General features: G+C 36.2%; 1 protein-coding gene and 1 long non-coding RNA gene across 4 annotated transcripts; one reads left to right on the top strand and one right to left on the bottom strand.

Moving 5' to 3' along the window:
- Positions 1–23,569, top strand: LOC147846639 (uncharacterized). Of its 3 annotated transcripts, none has more exons than XR_015476086.1 (3): positions 1–154; positions 20,025–20,129; positions 20,278–23,569. It is a non-coding gene; the product is annotated as an uncharacterized LOC147846639 (long non-coding RNA). The 3 variants fall into 3 exon arrangements; XR_015476088.1 differs by lacking the exon at positions 1–154 and adding an exon at positions 9,626–9,729; XR_015476087.1 differs by lacking the exon at positions 1–154 and adding an exon at positions 14,966–15,314.
- On the bottom strand, positions 4,843–15,238 carry atp1a1a.3 (ATPase Na+/K+ transporting subunit alpha 1a, tandem duplicate 3). Its single transcript, NM_131688.1, is given in 22 exon segments — positions 4,843–4,990; positions 5,140–5,231; positions 5,316–5,417; positions 7,421–7,551; positions 7,649–7,794; positions 7,877–8,000; positions 8,085–8,239; positions 8,319–8,487; positions 8,579–8,729; positions 8,807–8,943; positions 9,025–9,200; positions 9,292–9,484; positions 9,561–9,695; positions 11,751–12,059; positions 12,142–12,410; positions 12,505–12,622; positions 12,705–12,839; positions 12,921–13,034; positions 13,243–13,446; positions 13,680–13,739; positions 14,907–15,020; positions 15,157–15,238. Coding segments are annotated over 22 exon segments (3,075 nt in total). The 5' UTR covers positions 15,169–15,238; the 3' UTR covers positions 4,843–4,961.
- Positions 23,570–23,579: the final 10 nt, after the last annotated feature.

Below are 23,579 nucleotides of genomic sequence, written 5' to 3'. Positions count from 1 at the left end.
ACCTCTAACTGATATCCATCTAATCTCACCCACAGGAGGAGTGATAAGCCGGCTCTTTGGCTGAAGAACAGACTGGAGGTCATGAGATCCAGCAGACTGCGGTAGGAGTGGAAGTGTCTCATCAGCTGCAGCGCACAGTGGAAAGAAACACCAGGTAGGACATTTAATCCCTTTTCTGCTATATTTACATCGCCAAACTGCTTTAAAACAGATAATGCAGAATGATATCCACTTATAAAAATGCAAAAACAGAATATAAGACATATGTACACAGATCATGGACAGATAAAGATGTAAGAGAAACTGTGGATGGTTACACCTCATACAGTTTAACTAATAATTTAACTACCGAGTTATATTAATCAACTACATTTAGGGTTTATATTTGAATGGTTAGGGTTAGAATGTGGGTTAGGTTTAGAGTTAGTTGCATGTATTTATGCATAATTAAGTAATTATTATAAGGGATAGTTCACCTAAAAAATTGAATTCTGTCATTATTTACCCATTTACTTGTTTCAAATCTTTACAAGTTTCTTTATTCTGTTAAACATAAATGGGTCACACTTTACAATAAGGTTCATTAGTTAATGTTAACTAATGCATTTACTAACATGAGCAAACAATGAACAATACATGTACTACAGTATTTGTTCATGTTAGTAAACGTCAGTTAATGAAAATACAGTAGTTCATTGTTAGTTCATGTTAACTCATGGTGCATTAACTAATGTTAACAAGCATGGACTTGAATGTTAATAATGCATTAGTAAATGTTCAATTATGATTAATAAATGCTGTACAAGTGTTGTTCTTGATTAGTTCATGTTAGTAAATGCATTAACTAATGAACCTTATTGTAAAGTGTTACCCATAAATGAATATATTTTGAAGAAAGCCGAAAACTTAACCATTGATTTCCATAGCATTTGTGTTTTTGCTATGGACGTCAATGGTTACAGGTTTTTGGACTTTCTTTAAATCTCTTCTATTGGAACAGTGATGACACAAAGGATATTAGTGAAACTGACTGTGTTTACATGGACATCAGTCATCTAATTATTTCTCTTAATCTGAATAAGACAATAATATGATTAAGGTGTTTACATGAAATCAAGAATAAAAATCTCCTAAAGGTTTGGAAAAACTTGATGGAGAATAAATCAGGGTTTAACACTAAGGATTTTTTCTACTGGTCCAATCGGACCAGTTGTTCAGATTTTTACTTGCCAGCCAATATTTTCACTAGCCCCACAAAAAAAAAGCAAGGCAAGGCAAGGCAAGGCAAGGCAAATTTATTTATATAGCACATTTCATACACAGTGGCAATTCAAAGTGCTTTACATAAACAAGAATAAAAGAAACAAGTAAAAAAAATAAAATAAAATAAAAAAATAATAAAACTGATTAAAAAACATAAAAACAGGTCAAATGTGATATAAAAAAATGAAAAAAAAAATGTTATTAGCTATTTCTTAGCAACAAATAAAAAAGAAATGTGTCAAAATGTTTGTAAATCTAGAATTTAAATATTTAAAAAAATGTTATTTAATATACGATAAGCAAAATTCAAAGTGTTTTGAAACAAAAGATAACTAAAGACCTGCAAAACTGACGGCAATCTGTACAAAACATCACTTAATTTAGTCGTGGTGTACCCTCGTAAACGTCTGCTTCCAAGATGTTAGAAACAAATGTTTTCCTTTAGCATAATCATTTGATGTTACCGCCATGTTGCTGTCTCTTCGCTGTACTGGTTGATACGAAAAAATAAAACTCACAACATCCAATCAGATAAGAAGAACCGAGAAGGTTGCATTTGAAGGCTTGAAAACACAAACTGTTTCTCAATTCTAAGACTGTATTTGCACGCAATTGACAAGCAGTCACAGGCAAATTAACCTATAGAGACAAGGCAGCAGTGGCCCGATCAGGCCAGTAATGATCTCACACGCTGGCCCCGGGTCATCAGGCAGTCCTTATTGTTGAGCCCTGTAAAGAATGAGTATATTTTCAGTTTTTGGGTGAACTACCCTTTTAATGCAAGTACATAAAGCATGTAACGAGCACCTAAAATAAAGCATTACATTACTAGTCCTAATGTTAACTTTATAAGATTTCAAACTGAATTGAAAACTATTGGCAAAATCTATTAGGTATATAGATAAATTAATAATTCAGTATCACTTTAATCAAGATTGCTGTTACTTAAATGAAACTGAAATTAATTTGATGGTGGAGAAGTTATTCCTTATACTCCACAGATTAAACACCCAGATAAACCCCCTATATCTAGAGTAAAAAACACAGTATGTAGATTAGATTGTAATATAATCAGAAAATGCAAATACATAATGAGGCAGTGCATTGATATTAGGTAGTAAGTTGTGCTGTCGCCTCAAGAAGGTCGATGGTTCGAGCCTCGGCTGGGTCAGTTTGCATTTCTGTGTGGAGTTTGCATGTTCTCCCCGTATTGCCATGGGTTTCCTCCAGGTGCTCTGGTTTCCCCTACAGTCCAAACACATGCGGTACAGATGAACTGGGTAGGCTAAATTGTCCGTAGTGTATGAGTGTGTGTGGATGTTTCCTAGAGATGGGTTGTGGCTGGAAGGGCATCTGCTGTATAAAAACGTGCTGGATAAGTTGGTGGTTCATTCCGCTGTGGCAACCCCAGATTAATAAAGCCGACTAAGCTGAAAAGAAAATGAATGAATGAATCGTTGTGTACTTGCATTCACCCCTTATGTAGAGAAGCCATATGGTCAACAGTAAAGACTTATTTTTTTTCCACAGGATATTTCTATCTTTGTAAAGAAACATCAGGTTGGATGGGAAATTTGTGATCTACAAACTACTAAAATGCATGTTATTCACGCAAAGAAGCAGATTAGGTGATATCCAATTGAGAAAAAGCAGAGGTAAAACCAAAGAGCGACAAGATGCTTGTAAAATGTATTTGACAATGTTTAATGGTATGGAAACAGGGTGCAACTTTATGAGCAATAATTGTTTAATCTTTCTAATAGTATCACTATGTAATATACAAATTTGTATTGGGATATTAAAGGGAAATGTGCTGTGGAGTTAGATTATCAAAGCTTCAAATCACACAATTTTTCTTACCAAAATGTAACCTGGAAACAGTTTGGTCACATATGCTCTAGAGCAGTTTACTCTGAAGAAACAAACAAAAAAAGGATTTCTAAAAACAAGAAACTGGAGACATATAAGAAAATAATGTTCCTTGGTCCTGGAATAATTTTTATTCCGACACGGACCAAAATGTCTAAAACTAAAACCTATAACATACCCAAAATACCCCCTGGAAGAAACCAGCAGAACTGTTCAGACCCACTTATTTACATGTGCTACAAACTATATACAATATGTGTGGTAAGACCAATCACAAAACAGAAACAACAGAGATCACACACAAACAACATTAGTCACAATGACAAGAACAGCAACACTATATCATTATTTTTATTTTTTGAAAAAAGCATGATGACCTTTTTCTAAATAAATACTCCCCTGGTGTGAACCATTTAGTTAAATAATGTATAGAAGAAATTGTACAAATTCATAAAATATTTCCATTAATTTGCTAAAGAATGTGTCTGTCAGGTCTGTTAAACTGATCAACATCTTTATCTCAATTGATATGCATTGCTTTGTGTTCCTTTGACAGCGTTATGTGTTACAGAATTTAACTTTAAGGATTTAAAGTTAACATAAAGCATAATTAAAACAGTATTTTTAATAGATAAAGAAAACACTACATGCTTTCTCACCTACAGTGATTAACATTTTAAAACAATGAAAAACATTGAAATATATAATAATAAATATGTGAATATTTTTAAGATTGTCAGTTTTCAGCTTTTATTTTCCCTTCTTCAGTATCACATCATCTTTATAAAATACAATATGATAATTTTTTATTATAATATGAACCATGGTATTTAATTAGTTCATTCATTCACTTGATTTTCAGCTTAGTCCCTTTATTAATCTGGTGTCGCCACAGCGGAATAACCCGCCAACTTATCCAGCATATGTTTTACTCAGCTGATGCCCTTCCAGCCACAACCCATCACTGGAAAACATCCATACATACATTCACACACATACACTACGGTCAATTTTAGCATACCCAACTCACCTGTACTGCATGTCTTTGGACTGTGGGGGAAACCAGAGCACCCGAAGCAACACGGGGAGAACATGCAGACTCCACACAGAAACGGCAACTGACACAGCCGAGGCTTTTACCAGAGTATTTCTTGCTGTGAAGTGATTATGCTACCCACTGCGCCACCGTGCTGCTCTGGTATTTAATTATTACAACAAAATGTTCTAATTTACTTTACAAGGTGTTTTAACTGTGCATATATATCTAGTGCTTTACCAAAAAATTGTTAACAATGTACCACTATTTTAAGTGTTTTACAAACACATTATTCATTATTTAAATAATAAAACATTAAATGTATTTTTTTATAATATCTGTAAATATATGAATAAATAGGTGCATAGTTTAGAGGTAAACATTGTCATTAGGTCTCCTAAAAATGTACCTTTCCAAAGTAAATAGACAGATGCAGGCAGAAAAGCTTAATAGCTGTAGTGTGTGAGGGATTAAATGAAAACAAAAAGTATTAAATGTTGCTATTGTGTTTTCCTTTTAAATAAAGAATTTGTAAAAAATGTTTACAACCCAATGTGAAAGTGTAATGCAGCCTTTAAGATATATCTATTACAATGTATTAACATATGCTGCTAAATGCAGCTAAAACATGCATCCTTGTTTATCTTAAATCAAAAATGTTCAAGACACAAAAATAAACTCAGCTCATTTATTAAACTGTCACATTTAAAATCTTAAAATGACATTAATTTAGATATTTAACAAATTATACAATCTCTCCCTGCACATGTTCCCAAGAGAGCGTCTTCTGGCTTTAGTAGTATGTTTCTCTTTCCACCCAGCCTGAAACAAAACAACACAGATATTACTTTTTCTATATCATCCAAAAGTAAAGGAAATGCATCGACTCAAATTGAAACAACAATTGCAAAATAAACTCAACTGATCTTATATGTGGAATAGGTTAGATGTGAGATTTAAATGGATATTACCTCCTGGGTTTCGCCTGAGGATATATTTTCTAACTTCGTCATATATGAAAATGAGTAGCGAATATGGGAAGGCACAGAACCACCACAAAGGTCTAAATGAAAAAAGAAAACACCATTAATTAATTCAAAAACACTTAACATTATTAACATATTAAATGTAGTATGATTCCACCCACTTCAGTGGATACATTCTGACAGCAACTTCCATGCCTGGGCAGTAGGACAGGAATGCTGCCAGAGCAGTTTCCTCCAACAAACCAAAGGTGAGGACCCGGTTTCTAGAAAAGATGAAAAAAAGAGAGAGATTATGATTAGTGTAGCTAGTAGTTGACTGTATCACGGTTCCAGGCCCGGATTGGCTAATCAGGAGGACCGGGAGAATTCCCGGTGGGCCGGTCCGTTTTTTGGCCACGAGGGCCGGTGTCCCTAGCTCCAGAATCTGTTGCTCTGAGCAGTCACACTTTTTAAATTAATTTTTTTTTTTTTGCTTGACCACAGTCTTCTTATTGATTATTTTACCGCAGCTCTGCTCTTTTTATCTTTTTCTCGCAGCCTGGTTAATGATGATATAACTTAGACAAGCCACCCTATTATGCACAGCTGTTGTGGTTCAGTGGTTAGCATGTTAGCTTATGACACTGCGGACTCGGGTTTGATCCTCGTCTGAGTAGGTTTTTTTTTTTTTCATTTTTATAAGTTAAGACATATAATACTGTTAGGGTTGTTGAACATGTTAAGTTCTAAAGCAGCTGTCTTCTCAAAAAAAAAAAAAAAAAGACGTGATAGTGTAATTAGAAACTGAATTGGAAATGTCCTTATTTTAATATAGTCAGTCGTGAACTGAGGTGGGCCGGTCTGAGGCTTAAAACTCCAGGGCTGAAAAGGAGTCCCACTCCGGCTCTGCACGGTTCTCTCTAGAATCAATTCCGAGTTTGGTTTATAGCTCTTAGCTAGTTTTTAATAGGGGTGTCAAAATTAATTGTTTCTTCCATGCACCATGTTGCACACGAGGACAATTAGGTCGGTTCAGTAATAACCATAATCGGTTATTATGTACTGACATCATTTATCTCATATACGCTCTCTCTGGAGGGGAGCGAGCTTGAGTATTTACAACGCTCCAACTACTTAAAACATAAACCGCATAATTTCACTGCGTGTGTGTTTGCTGGATCAGTCTTTCACTGACATTTACAGCAGATGCCGCATTTACTGCGATTGAGAGAATGAAAGTACTCCATTTCTCTCTCTCTCTCTCTCTCTCTCTCTCTCACACACACACACACACACTGAGGCCCATTTGACCTGCTGGCTTGACTTTTCCTCTCCTCTCGGCTGCTTTACACCAACACTTCTGAATACAGACATGAGCGCGTGCCTGCAGAGTTTTCTCCACCGTGTCTATCATGGATCAGCTGTAATCGCCCCTGCCGCTTATCAGTGTCACTCGTCTGTGAAGAGCGCAGCGCGCAAGAGCCAATCGCAACCGTTTTTGTTGAGGGTGTGACCAATCAAAGGGGTGTAAGAGAACTAAACAAGGATCAGAAAGCGAGCGGGATATTTAAATTTGTTCATTATTTGCTAAATGCTCGTGTTGTTTAAAGTTACCCTTTATATATCCGACTGTTTGTATTAAATGACAAAACTGCATTATATAAATATAAATATATTCATACATTTTAATACAAGAACTGCTGCTGTGAAGAAAATATAAAAGTGTGTATTAAACGCACCATCGATGCACCGAGATATCGAATTGAACCGAATCGATGGCATGATAATCGTAACCGAACCGTGAGACCAGTGTAGGTTCACAACTCTAGTTTTTAACCATGCACTCGAAGGATTTTGAAAAATGGATTCGAAAAATGTGTTTGGAGACATGCTAGTCGCACCTCGGCGTTTAATTCAAGAGATCTTCTTTAATCTTTCATTTGCTTAAATCTTTCTTATCTTTATTAATGATTATGTTAGGTTCAGGTGTTACGTGAAATGAATTGGAGGCAAGCAGAATAAGGCTGTTTGTAAAGCATACAGTGCCATCTGTTGGTTAAACTAAGCTCTCAGTCGAGATTCACAATGCATTTTGAAAGTCTTAGAATCAGTGCAGAATAATTTCTTAAATAACAATGCAGGGATTTATTATTACTCTAATAACTGGCCAAAAAAGTCGTTCAGAGATGCAACAGGCAAGTATGAGTTGGAGCTGAAGAAACAACTCAGTGTGCATGACATCAGCCTAATTTTGTTTCTTTGACTGTACCCCCCATAGTGAACATACTTCATTCCCTGCTGGAAGATGGAAAGTCTTCTGGTCTTGCAGATTAACAGGTCAGTCCACTGCACAATCACAATACTGGCAAAGAAGGCTGTGTGGCATGTGTACTCCACAATCTTTCTGCTCTCATAGGTCTACATCAGATGAGAAATAACATATAGATCATTTTAAAAAAGCATATAGAAATATTGGTTTGATTTCTGTTAGGTTTGGTAGAACTGTGGCACCTACCCATTGCTGGCCATAGCTGTCTTCCAGGTCATTAAGAAATCTGTCTTCCCAACCAACTCGAATTCCCACCAGATCGTAGGGCAAGAAGCCATTCTCAGCAAGAATCACAAAGTATGTAAAGAACCCGCCAACTGCTTGTATCATGCCTGAAAATGAACATGAAGACATGTAAGAACAAAAACAGGAGCAAAATGCAGTTCACACTGTACAGTATTAGAATGCTCTTACCAATTTGACCATAGCTCACACTAATCAGCCTCTCATTCACCAGCCTATCGGTTGCAGCATTTCTGGGTTGTCTCTTCATGATGTCACTTTCAGCAGTTTCATAAGCCAATGAGATTGCAGGAACCTGTGACGCCAAACAGACAAACGCATTAATGTGTGCATATTGCAGAGTTCTCTACATTTATAAAACTAAACTGATATTGCCTACCATGTCAGTGCCCAGGTCAATGCAGAGAATGGTGACGGTGCCCAAAGGTAGAGGAATACCAACAAGGACAAACATGAGGAAGGGTGACATCTCCGGGATCTTACTAGTCAATGTGTAGGCAATGGATTTTTTCAAGTTGTCGAAGATCAGACGACCTAAACATATTGAAGATATGTTTGAGATTTGACTCTTCAGAATTATTCAGTCAAAGCAAGTTCCCAAAATATGACACACCTTCCTCTACTCCAGTGACAATTGAGGCAAAGTTGTCGTCCAGAAGGATCATGTCAGCAGCCTGTTTGGATACGTCAGATCCAGCAATACCCATAGCCACACCAATGTCAGCCTTCTTCAGAGCTGGAGAATCATTGACTCCATCACCGGTTACGGCTACAATGGCACCCTGATAAGAGTAAACAATGAATTATTGTACGATGGTACCTGCCGCATGAAATTCTCCACTATTAACAGCTACTGAATATATCTGATGATACCTGTCGCTGACATCCTTCCACAATGATCAGCTTTTGTTGTGGAGACGTTCTGGCGAACACTATTTCTGTATGATGTTGAAGGACGTCATCCAGCTGTTCATCTGTCATATTTTTCAGTTCTCCTCCATGGATCACGCAGGCCTTAGCATCTCTAGAGTCACATTTAGTGTTGGTAGACATACAGAAAGCTGAATTTTATATTTGTGCTGGCTGAGTTGATAGGTTTACCTTGGATTCACCTCATCGATATGGATTTTCAGCCGAGCAGCGATGTCATCCACTGTCTCATTGCCTTCTGAGATGATGCCGACACCTTTTGCAATAGCCTTTGCTGTGATCGGATGGTCACCAGTAACCATAATAACCTATAACAGAAGTTTCAGATGTATAATCAGTTCATTTAATGTAATTAATTCAAGCAGTGGATGTTGTAATAAAGAAAACACCTTGATTCCAGCACTCCGGCATTTAGCCACAGCATCTGGTACAGCGGCACGAGGAGGATCAATCATGGACATGAGGCCAACAAAGCACAGGTTCTCAGTGGGGAAGTTCATTTCTTCAGTATCAAATGCAAAACCCTCAGGAAACTGATCATCAGGAAGGCCAAAGTGGCAGAAGCCTGTGAGGGAGAATGCAGAGTTATATATAATACTGGGGTTTATCATGTGCTCATTTTTTCCCGTCATAACTTTTTTCAGTGGTATCTTTACCCAGGACTCTTTCTCCAAGACCTCCAAGTTCTAAATAAGCATTCTGAAAAGCATCTTTCATTTCATCATCCATAAGCTGCTCTTTTCCTTGAATTAAAATGGTGGAGCAGCGCTCCAATATTCTCTCAGGTGCTCCCTTCATCACCAGCAGGTGTTTTGGTTCTGAGGAATTGGGATTCTTGTGGATTGAAACCTGAAAGAGGGATATTCGTTAATTAAGGCCTAATCTAAAAACGAATCTCCAAAGAACAACTTCAAAGAAAACATACCTGATATTTGTTAATAGAGTTGAAAGGGATTTCTGCAAGCTTTGTGTAATTTTCTCTCATTTCAGCAACTGAACCACAAGACAGCTCAATACACTTGAGCAGCGCAGACTCTGAGGCATCACCAGCTGTGTCTCTCTGCAAAACAGAAAGAGAAGTGGCATTGTTTAGTGTAGGTATACATATACAAAACTTTTCTTCTGCAATTAATCAGCAATTTGAAATCTGGTGGCTTGGTCAAAGACCCCTCAGTTCAGAAAAAGTGGAAGAGGTCGTGCAATGGTCATTTAATCCCCAACTTCAATCCCTTCCAGTACAACTTCAACTCCATATTAAATCTCAAATGCCCCCTAAAGACATTTTACTGCTGCAAGCTAGGGCTGTGCAATATGGACAAAATAATTAAGGGTGTCACGATCCTCCAAATCCTCCATTCGATTACATTTTCGATTCTAAAGGCACGATTCGATTTTTGATTATGAATAATTAATTAATTAATGACCAATTAATTATTTGTAGCCTACCGTTTAAACTACCTGACCTGGATGGTCTTTGTTTTACCCATAAACAAATCATACAGTAAATGAATAAAGGCAAGATACACACATAATTACCACCTGTCAATCAGTTTTTCTGCGGGACTCGTGAATAGGCAGTGATCTGTGTCGTTATAATGGCGTCGGTAAAAAAAAAAGACGCACAACCAACAGGAACCAGCCAACAGTATCTGAGGTGTTCGCTAAAATGACTAAGTACAAGTGAGTGAAAGATTGAAGCAGTCCTCTGACTGCCTGGACCTGCTGTCTCGAGCGCATGGCTGTGTGTGTGTGTGTGTGTGTGTCTGTGTGGTCACGTGATGTGCATTTTCAGAGGTAGAGAGGAAGGAGGGCTGCTCAGAAATGCTACACACCACTGTGGATGTCAAATCGTTGTCGTTCTAAAATGCCATTTAAAAACAAAGACAGTGTAAACAGGGCCTGAGTGTGTACTTTTCGCAAGCGGATTTGCAACAGGGGGAGGGTGGAGGATCGCGATGCCGGTGTTGTCTATCGGACGAACCGTACGTAATACGTACATAGCAGAGCTTGCAAAACTGTGTTTTTTTTGTCGACAACATGAACGTTGTCAACATAACTCACTGGAAATCCAAAATGCTTCCACACCGGCGACTTCATTGAAAGAGGAGAGGGTTTAAGCTCTGTCGACGGGTCTCCTGCGTCTGCAGTTTAACAAGCACTTCAACAAGCCTGTTTTTTTCCCACTTGGCAAGCCAAGCTGACGTGACATGGGGGCGTGGCAGCATCGACGATTCTATTTTTTGATTCGATAATCAAAATTGAGCATAAATTTCGATCGATTTTGATTTTGACACCCCTAAAAATAATCATATTGCGATTTTATGAATGAATAATGGGATTGTGATTTTATTTGCGATTTTGGCAACTGTTTTTGCTTTTTTAAACAAGCTACATACACACATTCTAAATGCATTCAGTGCACAAGAGATGCATAACAAAACCATTGCGTCAATAGTTTCTTTGTGCCGTTTTGACCCTTTCCTATAAGGCACGGCGCTTGCAAATGCATGAACAATTGATACTAGGTTAGTCTGTTTGGGCTGGCTTTGATGTGTGCTTTTGTTTGTTTTGATGGACTTTGTCGACATGCATTGATCATGCAGTTTTTATGACGCTGTTTTAAGTGTTGGATCAGATTTGTAGTATTGCTCCGTTTTGTTGGAATAATCATTTCACAAGTCTTAAAAATTGCCTTGCTCTGTCACATCCTCTCTCCTGAATCCAAAATACTCCCAAGCGACTGTCGTTGAATTTCTCCTTGGCACCAAATCATTTTTATTTTGACCTGCATCCATATTTTATGTTCTTTCCTCCTGCTCGCATATTCGGTTCTCCCACTCAACTTCGTCATGCGCAGAGTGAGCTGGTTAACATAATAGCTATATTTGCCCGGTGCGCTGCGTCAGCTCTGATTGGTTAACATATTAAAATCATGCGCACAAGAACATATTCTGAATAAAAATCAAAATAAATGAATAGATAACAATTGCAGCCTTTTGCGATTTAGAAATTGCATGTGCTTAAGTTGCGATTTTTTTTTGGGATTGCGATTAATTGCACAGCCGAACTGCAAGCCTTTAAATAAAATGTCAATGCTTCTAGTAAGATAGCCCACCTTAAGCACTGGAATGTGGCTCTGATTTGACTGGAAGACGGCACGATTGCAAAGGCCAGCAACACGTGCGAGAGCAGACCAAGTAGCTGAGCTCCTGTCAAATGAGGCTCCAGTCTGGTTCTCTGTGGTATCGGCTATATGTATATGGTTGTCGAACCACATGTGAGCAACAGTCATCCGGTTCTGGGTCAAAGTTCCAGTTTTGTCCGAGCAAATGGTGGTGGTCGATCCAAGAGTCTCCACAGCTTCAAGATTCTTCACCAGGCAGTTCTTCTTCGCCATTCGTTTGGCAGTGAGAGTCAGACACACCTACATGAGCAAGCACACATCAAGTAATTGATTTTGAAACGTGCCTGAAAGGATATGTAAGTTTAATATCAATCATACTCACAGTTACAGTAGCAGGGAGACCTTCAGGTACATTAGCGACAATGATTCCTATTAGAAAAATGACGCCCTCCAACCAGTTGTAGCCAAGGATCAGCGACAGGACTAAGAAGGTCAGACCCAAGAAAACAGCTACACCAGTGATGATGTGGATGAAGTGCTCGATCTCCCTAGCAATTGGTGTTTGTCCACCTTCCAGGCTGGAGGCAAGAGATGCAATGCGACCCATGACAGTGCGGTCACCGGTGTTGACGACAACCCCTCTGGCAGCACCTATTGAATATTGTCATGCTCAAGCATTAATTTATTCATATAATTTACTGATTAATTTATCCAGACATAAAGCAAAGCTGGCTGAATTTTGTACCGTCAACACAGTTGGTAGAAAAAAATGCGATGTTTCTGGTCTCCAGTGGGTTGTCACTTGACATTTCAGGAGCACGAGTTTGAGGCTCAGATTCTCCAGTGAGGGAAGAGTTGTCCACCTGGAGAGATGAGCAAGCCAGGGATGTTTTCATGAGATCAACAATAAGCCAACTTTTAAGTCTTTGTTTGTTTGTTGTTTACCTTGCATCCTTGTGAAGATACGATTCGAACATCAGCTGGTATTCTGTCTCCACCTTTGACCTCTACAAGATCACCCACAACTACGTCTTCTGCATCTATTACACTTTTTTCTCCATCACGCACAACCAGGGCTTTCTGCATAATGATAAATTATGTGAATTTATTCGTTGTGAAAGCTATATTGTTGGCTTAAAGAGTGAATTTACATTTTTATACCTGAGGAACAAGGTTCCTGAATGAATCCATGATTCTGGAGCTCTTTGCGTCCTGATAGTATGAGAAGCATCCATTGACTGTGACCACAAAAGCAAGAACAAGTCCCAGGTAAAGCTGCAAATAAGTAATGCAGATTGTCATTAATCACATTTCTTTATCCAAAGATTACAGCAACAGTTATCAAAGGGAGAAGATGGTCAAGATTAGCTGTTTACCACAGGTCTTAAAAAAAAAAAAATTATTATAATGACAATTACTATATTTATCGTCATTATTTATGCCAGTTTAGAAATAAAGACAAATTTTTTCCCCTTGTACATACGTTGTCATTCGCCGGTTCTTCTTCTGAGGCAGCCTGGATCGAATATGCAAAGAAGCAGAGCAATGCACCAATCCACAGCAGAGTCTGAAATCCACCAAAGAGCTGCCTGCAGAACTTCACCCATTCTGGAGTCGTAACAGGGGGAGTCAGGGCATTTGGTCCATCCCGTGCTAAGATTTCCTTTGCTCGAGTAATGGACAAACCCTGCGCAAAGTTATAAAGTAGAGCATAATCAGCCATGCTAATAAATATTAAAACACTTATAAACAATATTGAAATGTTATTTTATTCATTAATAGCTGCTGGCTTCTGCAACATAAAGTTGTATAAATCATTAAATAAATCATAAATATAAATCATCCAAATATATTAATGTAAATGTTCTAGAGGTCATCATCATCATTATTATTTCACACCAAAATTGTCATTAAACCTACCTTGTTCAGATCAGTTCCATATTTCCTGCTGAGCTCCTCCAATGTCAGTTTGTGATCATCCTGAAGAAGAGTAGAGAAGTTTTTGTTTTTCAGATTGTGAAAGCACTTTTTCAGTCTATACTACAGGGCAAAAAGATGAAGTTTTGTATTGTTTTTCTAATTGAATGATACTGTTGACTTATTATCAGTTATAAAATAAATTAAAACCTAAAGCCTATACCTATTAATGGCAACGGTAGTCAAAGTGATTGGTTCATTTTTTCCAGAGCTGTATGTGATAATTTTCTTGTTAGTAAGTGACAGAACAATCACATGCAAAAAAAGCAAAAAATAAATAAATAAATAAATATCATGTTATTTTTTTTATGTGATCTAGACCCAGTTAAATCATGTAATTTTGCATATTTTTTGAATGTTGTGTCTCCCAGCAATTAAGAACTGTACTTGTGACTTCCCGTCTTATTTTAAATCTTACCACATTATTATTAATAAAACAATTAAATCAATTAAACAGTGAAAACTACAGATTTCTAAACAATATCTAAACAAATATCTAAATAATTATATATATATATATATATATATATATATATATATATATATATATATATATATATATATATATTTATATATATATATATATATTAATGTTGTTCCAATTAACAGTAAATTTTCATTTTTAACTAAAAAAATAAAAATGCAAGACCATAAAGGTATTGTAGAAAATTAATTTATTGCTATTTTCCACCTTACACCATAAATGATGTTCCCTAGTGTACCTAATTGAAGAACTAAATGGCCAAATTATTAAATATAAACTAACATTTACGAATATTTGAAGAATTGAGCTGATTTTCAATAACAAAATCTCAGTAACACACAAAATACAACAACAAAAACAACAACACAGAGTTAATTAAAATCTGCATAAACAAGCTTATTTTTCCTGCATTAACAACCCTTAACAACTTTTAAAAAAAGACATCCTAAAATGTTATAAATATGTGAAATATATCAACATTAACTTGAAGTCGAGTAATTTCTCAAAAAAGGCAGCCATGCTATTTTAAGTGCTGTCTGTTGGCTAAACACACAATATATCAACAGTCACTTTTCTGAGCATTCACAAGAAATCACTTTTCAGATTGATACCAAGAAATCAGACTCCAAATGACTTTAGGCTTAAGTTGTATATAGTGTGTAGATTATTTCCAAATCATTTCATACCATTTCCACTTCTTTCTTCAGTTCGTCCATGTCCTTTTTGTTCTTTTTCCCTTTTTTAGGCTTTTTGACTCCATCTTCTGAAGTCGCCGCCAACTTATACTCATCATTCCCTGTCTGCCGGATGTAAAACAATATATTAAACAGATCCTAACAAATCTGCTTAAATAAATGCAATATATGCAGAATCTGTAAAAACAAAACAGCAACAAATTAGATGATGAATCCTGCAGTATAGCTTCAATTGTCTTACCACAAGCCCCATTTTTCACCCAAAATGCAGTGATTTGGGGAGTCAGGATAGTCCTGTGGTGGAGCCGATTGGAGACAGAAGTCCCTGTGTGTCCAAAGCAGCCTTCCAGATTTATACCCTCCCATCATTTCTGGGAACATGAGGGTGGAGTTTGTCAGGTGCCATTTAGATTTAACATTTATTTAACCTTCATTTTTACAGGTAGGTCGTTTCTGTGACACCCAGACGCAAGACTGGTCTATTAACTATCGCCTTATCAATTGATCTATGGCTTGTTAATAATAACTGACTGTAAATGACCTTTATCCTTAACATTAATTCAGCCCTTATTTATTTAGGTTTCAGTTTTCTCGGATATTCCAATATTAATAATTGTACGCTGTGTTTTGTTTTAAATCTTTGACTTTTATTTTAAATTTCACATGGTGATGGTAAATAGTTAATTCTTCAGTGTCTAATGAATGAAACTGCTTCTGTTCCTTGACTGTAGAATATGTTCATATATATGTTTCATCTTAAATGTGGGTTATAATTGAGATTGTTAAAGTTGTAGCTGAATTTAAAAGTGAAAAAGTTTTGCTTTCTGTTGTAAGTCAATAGACTTTCACAGCCGACATGTTCTTCAAAGCAACGTCAAGTTTAGTCCACATCACACAGATGAGGGCTGCAAACATCACTCTGCATTTCAATGCAATAAGAACAATTACTTTAATTTCCAAAGACCCAAACTTGTGTTTATATACTTGCACAATGTAGAAAGCTTAGTTAAGAAAAAAAAAAAAAATATATATATATATATATATATATATATATATATATATATATATATATATATATATATATATATATATATATATATATATATATGTACTAATAAATAAAAAGCAAAATCAGTGCAAACAACTCAAAAAAAATAGGTAAAAAATAATAAGCTGCCTTAATTTACATCTGTAGTTTTGCACATGTCTAAAATGGCTTGGATCAGTAATCCACCAACTACTGTTGTATAAAAGAAAAATCCTTATTTTCCTGATTCGTCATTAAAATGCTGAGATTCTATATCTTTTAGAGAGCACATAAATAATACTATTGCACAACTCATCCCTCACAACAAACCTTTCTTATTAGGGAACAGACATATTAGCTTATGAACAAACTCTTTGTTGCTAATAATAAAGTGTGATCACACCCAAAAGTTACATGTTCTATTACATTTCCCTTCATGTGTATTTTATTGGGCGGATTAGGCATGGTTAGAGGTGTATGAATCTAACTATGGACAATAACAAAAGGCACCTATAATAAGATCTCCATTGACTTGTGCTTTAAAGAGGCACACGGCCCCTATGTCCTTCAAGTGTCCGCATAAGTCTCCAGCATATTTACTCATCTGAGGGCACCAGTACCTTCACTTTTTCTATTACAATATTATGACCTGTATCTGACAGGTTATAACATAAATAAACATTTCCCACAGGAAATCTCAAGGTTACTTTTTACTAAATTGAACCAATAAGAGCAAATCAGCTTCAGGAGTTGATCAGGACAAAATGTCCGAAATGTAAATCTAAGAAAAACACCTTGATTTTTCAGAAGTTAACCAACCATGAACAGACACAACAGAGATCTCGGCAGCGATAACACAAAGACAGTAATGACAATGAGCTTGTGTACAAAGATAACACACAATGCTTTGTTTGGCAATTGTCTAATCCAGTCTCACAGAAAGATGTAACAATTTTTTAAAGTGGCCATTTTGTATGAATTTGCTATATGTTTTTTGCCATGCGATCATGTTTCATTTTCAATTCATTATAATCCACAATCCTTCTCTTAGAATGAAAATGCAAATAGCATGTGCAAAGTATAAAATTGAGATTTTACTAATTGTTCACCACTTATTCACTAGAACTTTCATGTGGAAGCACCACAAGCATTCAAAACAGTGTTTCAGGCCCACTTTTAACACACCAAGATGCCCGGTGGACCCAAGGGCCACACTGTCAGTTTCAGTCTCACTGGATGTGGGTGCCATACTTTCCTTTTTAACTGACTCAGTAGATCTGGTCTGCTGGGTAGACAGGTTGCAACGTTAAACATCAAAATGTATCCATGTTAAATTAATACTCTAAACCCAAGTGTCTGAGTATCAAGTGCTTGTGACATCCACTCAGCAAAATAATGTGTACCAGAAGGTAACCAGAACTTAAGAGTGCAAATCTGCCTTGAGCCATTCAAAGCTGCAGGAACCCAGCAGATTGAAGCCCCCACAAAATGTTATATTCCTGAAGTATTTATCTGATTGCTGTAAACTAATTGTAAAACAATACAAGGACAAAACACAGCACAGCTGCTGATGACTTCTTCAGGGCACCAACAAACTGCACAAAATTACAAAGAGGTTTATTTGACTTTACAGCTCAAGAAACGTCATTGGTCATGAGGTGACAACATTTTTATTCTGATTTGGTCAGTCAAACATGAGCATAATAGATTTTAGGGCTTTCAACATTCCATCTGGTGGTCTGGACCGACAGGAAATTGAACTCAAAATTAGACTTTTTCTCAAGGCAAAGGCTACATAGGGGTAAATTTACAGAGATTGGTGGAAACCTCTTTCAAATGCTTAGAGTAAATAGATGATAGAGATTTTAGCAGGGTCATGCTGCTTAAATCAGTGATGACAAATTTCAGCAGTATTCGACAACACTCCTCAAACTTACTCTTAGTTCATCGTGTGCTACAGATGTAAAATGCAGGTGTCTTTAACCTGCTGACAGAGTTTTATTTAGTCAGAAATAAATATTTGCTGCCTTCTAAAGACTGAAAGCACAATAATTCTCTGCATATCAGGTTACTATAGGCAAATAATTATTACATTAAACTCACACTCTAAAAAGTATTGTTTAGACAAAACAAAACAAATTAACGCAACAGATTGCATTAATATATTCAAGTTACGACAACATCTGACAAAACGAGGTTCAGACAACAAACTTTATTTTGTTAGCCAAATCTTTTCCTCTTCAATCAGAGGCATTTTACTTAGCATAAACTCAATTTTTTTAAGTTGAGAACTCAAAAAAATAAGTTGTTTCAAATAGTTTTTTTAAATTAAAATTGAAAACAAATCCAGTGTTATGTGCGTAATTGGATTTTTTTTTAAGTTTAGAACCTCAAATAAATTAAGTAGCTGTAATTGTTTAATTTAACTTTATTTTTTTGGCAAATTTACTGTTCATGCTTGTATGAAATACATTTCACAACAGCATTTTTGTTTTTCAGTAATTTTTTTTTTTTTATAAAACAGGTTTTTATTGTTTTACAAAACAAAACATGTAGTGTTCCATATTATCAGTATAAAAAACAGCAAAAAACATTAGTGTGTGGAAAAATACAAAACAACTCCATTAACGTGGAAAAATTGAGTTATCAACCCAATTTCTTTGGGTTGCTACAAGTTAAATATTGTTTAAAAGTAATTGACATTTTTGTTTACTTTTAAATTAGCCAAATTTTTAAATTGATGTAATTTTCAATATTTTCCTGTTTTGAAAACTTAATAAAATTATTCTGGCAATTTAAAAGTTTTAATCTAATCAGCTTTTTAGAATTTTTAAAGTTACAATAATGTATTAAACTATGTAGTGGTAACAGACCTCTTGAGTTATTTTTTAGAGTGCATGAAAAATGTCAAATCTTGTCTCCAGATAAGAGAACATGTAACCTAAGCGTGTTATTTTATAATACTTCTATTAGTTGTATAGTTAAATTTAGTCAAGACTTGTGAAAAGGTTATATAAACTTCATATTTTGTTAGTGAAAAAATGACCTGGACTGGTCATTTGAGACAGAGCCCCAAATATATGACCTTTTTCTAAATGCGTAATTTCTAACTATCTGATAAGAAAGAGAGATAATAAAGCCAGTCAACTGAATCCAAAGGATAAACTTGACTGACTCCAGTTGAAAGGACCTTGAACGTAAAACAGAAAATGAGTAAAGACTGAACTGGTGCTGGAGGCCCTGTAGCAGCGGCAGTGTGCTTGAGTACATCACCAAACCTTTTCCTCTTCTCTGCAGTGATGCACATTTTGAAACCTTTAAATAGACCCGCAGCATTATTTAAAGCAGAAAAAGGGAAGTTGTGAAACATGTGTTCAGGAAACCAGTCAAAATAACCATGCCAAAACGAAATCGATAAGCATAGCCAAACTGACTGACAGCTGAGTTTATTAAATAAGTGGTATTAGTTTTGGGGATTTGTTTGGAATTAAAGACTTTCAAAAAAGGCATCTACCATTCCTCCCATATACTGTAGTTGGGGAACTTCCAATTTCATAAACTGTAGTTGGGAAATCTTGAGTTATTGTAACAAAAATTACTAAAAAGCTTGTGCTGTCAGTCTTTAGCTTTCTGATTTGATCAATGAGGAGATTCCCCCCATTGTGTAAAGCGCTTTGAGTGCCCAGAAAAGCGTTATATGAATGTAAGCAATTATTATTATTATCAATGTTTGCTCAGTTATTTAGCCTACATACGAGTATATTTGTGCACTGATGAGCTTTTTACAGTAGAAATAAGTCAGTGATTTTGAGAGTGCAGGTAACAATTACCAAGCCTTTCAGTGGCATTAACCAATTCTCAATGATCATTGTGTCATTATGCTTGTGTTGTGCAGCTGTAATATTTGTAATAACAATTTAAAGAGCAGCAAAAATAGATTTTTTTTTCCAAAATTGAAGCTCCATTAAGATGGAAGTTGAGGTTCAATTTTAAGGTTACCAGACAGAGTCTTGTGTACAATAAGCACATGCATTTGTTTTGCCTGTGAAGACAGAATAATTTATCTTTATCTTATTTAACAGCTGGAAAAAGTGTGCAGGATGAGGTTGCGAGAGTGTGGTGTCTCCATATTTCTCTTTCCACTTGTGGAGGAACAGAATGCTACTTCATCAACCTGTCTATTTTAGGTACATTCACTGGCCTGTTAACAAAGGGAAAGGAAAAAGGTTTTGGAACATGTCTGTCTTAATTTACCTTGTTGTAAGAATTGTAACAACTGATATTATTAAAATGAATCATTTTTCTAAAGTGGATTTGTTGCATTTATGCCAACAGGTTCATCATCATCATCATCATCATCATCATCTCCTCCACAGTTCTCAGTTCTTACACCTTCCATTGGCCTCCAGTTAAGGCAAGAGCCTTCAGCCAGAGCCGTGTGGAGGCATACGTCTTTATTTGACCTTCTTCAGTTTCACCTTCTTTAATGATAAAGGGATAGTTCGCTCAAAAATTAACCTTGTGCTCCAAACTGTTATGAAAATGTTATTCACCTTATTCTCTGCATATGGGCGAGCGCAGTTATTTAAAACTTGAGACTTCCGGTTGAGACTTTTGGCTCGAGAATTCTGGTTTCATTCACTTCCATTCATTTTTAGACGTTAAAAACAGCTTGTTACGCTGCTTGATGTTGCAAACAGATATTTTCTTATTATATTATTCTGCTTTGTCTGTATTTAGATAAATCATTTTCTGCCGTTTGTTATTTCTAGTCATTTCTCCTATAGGCAAATGGATTGAACAATTTCAAACATGAGCACAGCTCCGCATTGAAGAATAAGATCAATAGAGTAATGGAAATTTAGCTGTATGTGATCTTGAACACTTAGTCGTATGTCCGTTTCTTGCACAAACAAAACATTTCACCACACAGTTTATCATTGATTTACTATTTTGTTTTTACCTTTATTAATACCAGTACCAAATTACTATTTTATGAATAACCACGAATCTGATAACTCATTTTATCTCAGAGAAATCAAACATTGCAGCTTTTAATACAAATGAGTAATGTAATTTAGGTGACACGGTGGCACAGTGAGTAGCACGATCAACCCACAGCAGGAAGGTCACTGGTTTGAGCCTCGGCTGGGTCAGTTGGCGTTTCTGTGTGGAGTTTGCATGTTCTCCCCATGTTCTCGTGGGTTTCCTCCGGGTGCTCCGGTTTCCCCCACAGATTTAAAGACGGGGTATAGGTGAATTAGGTATGCTAAAATTGACTGTTGTGTATGAGTGCGAATGAATGTGTATGGATGTTTCCCAGTGATGGGTTGCAGCTGTAAGGGCATCCGCTGCGTAAAAACATATGCTGGATAAGTTGTCAGTTCATTCTGCTGTGGCAACCCCAGATTAATAAAGGAGCTAAGCTGAAAAGAAAATGAATGAATGAAATTGGCCGTAGTGTATGAGTGTATGAATGAGTGTGTATTAGTGTTTTCCAGTACTGGGTTGCAGCTGAAAGGGCATCTTCTGCATAAAACATTTGTCGGAATAGTTAGCGGTTCATTCTGCTGTGGCAACCTCTGAAACAGAGACTAAGCCGAAGGAAAATGAATGAACGAATCTTCAGTTTCACTTTCCTAAATAATACAAACCTTGTGCTCCAGACTGCAATAAAAAGGTTATAGAATAAGGGAAATATAGTTGTAATGTAAGTTTCTTGCACAAACCAAACATTTAACCTCACAAGACCTCAATGTATCATTGATGAACTAGTTTGTTTTTGCCTTTATTTGATGTTTTTGACTCTCAAAATACTATTTTATGAATAGACAAGAACCTGATAACTCATTTAGTCATAGATGAATTAAATAATGGAGCTTTAAATGAAAATTAACAATATAACTTTTAAGATACACAATACACTTTCATCCAAAGTAACCGTCAATACACTTACACCAGGCAAAATCACTACAGAAATAATTGAAAGTTCACTGCGGTCATGTTCCTACAACATCATCATGTATTTATATAAACTCCCACGGACAAATATGAAGCTTTACCTGTTCTCTTCTTTACCCGTGTACCTGTAACCTCTTCTGACCCCATTGAAAATACAGCCATATATACACAATGAAGAAACACATTGCCAAACTCCTCCTAAAACAAGACCTGTTTGTCTTATTCAATTCAAATGTAATACCTTGGATTCCAGGTAAATCATTTATAACTTCTGTCAGCAGCTTGGAGACACGAATTACTCGGTAAAGCACACAAGCGTTACAAATTTGTACTGTCAATTTGTACTGATTTGGGTGGAGTTAAGCAGGTGACTTCTAGCTTTCACATTCCTTTAACCTCCTTTATAAACCTCTGACATAGTGGCTCAGTGGTTAGCACTGTTGTCTCACAGCAAGAAGGTCGCTGGTTCGAGTCCCAGCTGGGTCAGTTGGCATTTCTGTGTGGAGTTTGCATATTCTCCCAGTGTTGGCGTGGGTTTTTTCCGGGTACAGGTGAATTGAATAAACTAAATTGGCCGTAGTGTATATGTGTGAATGAGTGTGTATGGATGTTTCCCACTACTGGGTTGAAGCTGGAAGGCTGTGTAAAACATATGCTGGATAAGTTGGCGGTTCATTCCGCTGTGCCGACCCCTTGATGAGCAAAAGGGACTATCTAAGGAGAATAAATAACCTCCATCACGTCTCATTTATTAACTAATTAGTGTCTTTTTAATAAGACTTTCCTAATATTCCAAGTAATATCCTTATATTTTGAGAATTGCTGTGTATTTATGAAAGACTTACTTTGTGAAAATGAAATTTTTGGTTTGTATGACTTTCGGCTGGTTGTCTATTTGAAATTGAAGGATGACCAAATTTAACCCTGCTACCCTATAGGCATAGTTTAAACACAATTAAATACTCATTTTAGTTGGATCCCGTCCTTGTTTTGTAAACAACTTTCTGTTTTGTCAGTCAACAGAGCCTCACCACCTCACTGTTCATGTTATTTCCTTAATAAGTTGAGTAGTAAAACAACTGAGGCCAGTCCACATTTGTAGCCCATTGTTTTTATAATGCAATGTTTGACTGGGGCACAGCATGTTCTGCTGGTTTCACTGATATGTATAAACAGACTTTTCACAGCCTACACACCACATGATAATTGTATTGCCCTTATAATAGCAAGAATGGTCTGAACTCCTGGTATTACAGCTCAGTTTCCAGAGAATGCAGCATAAACTTTATTTACTTGAAAAAAAATTGCTGGTATTAGCTGTGCATGACAATAACAATTTAACATGTGACTTATTATATGTAGATTATTTAATTTTTTGTCATACTAATACATAAACTGCTGATAAGGCAACAGCCCGGCTGATTTACATAGACATTGTAGAAGTAGACCCCTGCTGGTAGATTATGTAACTACACCATTATGGCTTCTGTTTTTGAAAAAAGTTTACAAACTAAGTACTCTCTACTCAAAGGCTGCATTATTTTATTTTAAAGTGTACTCATTGACTAGCAATCGAAGTCTTATTTATTTATATTTTATAATACCGAAAGCAGCCTCAATGATTTTAATCTTTTGATCATTAGTGTAAACTAAAAGTGTACTACAGTTTGTGCATG

Source organism: Danio rerio, chromosome 1, assembly GCF_052040795.2.
Source record: "Danio rerio strain M-AB ecotype USA chromosome 1, GRCz13ab, whole genome shotgun sequence".
Classification (NCBI taxonomy): Eukaryota; Metazoa; Chordata; class Actinopteri; order Cypriniformes; family Danionidae; genus Danio; species Danio rerio.
The sequence above is the reverse complement of the archived record's forward strand: the minus strand, read 5'-3'. Positions and strand labels throughout refer to the sequence as shown.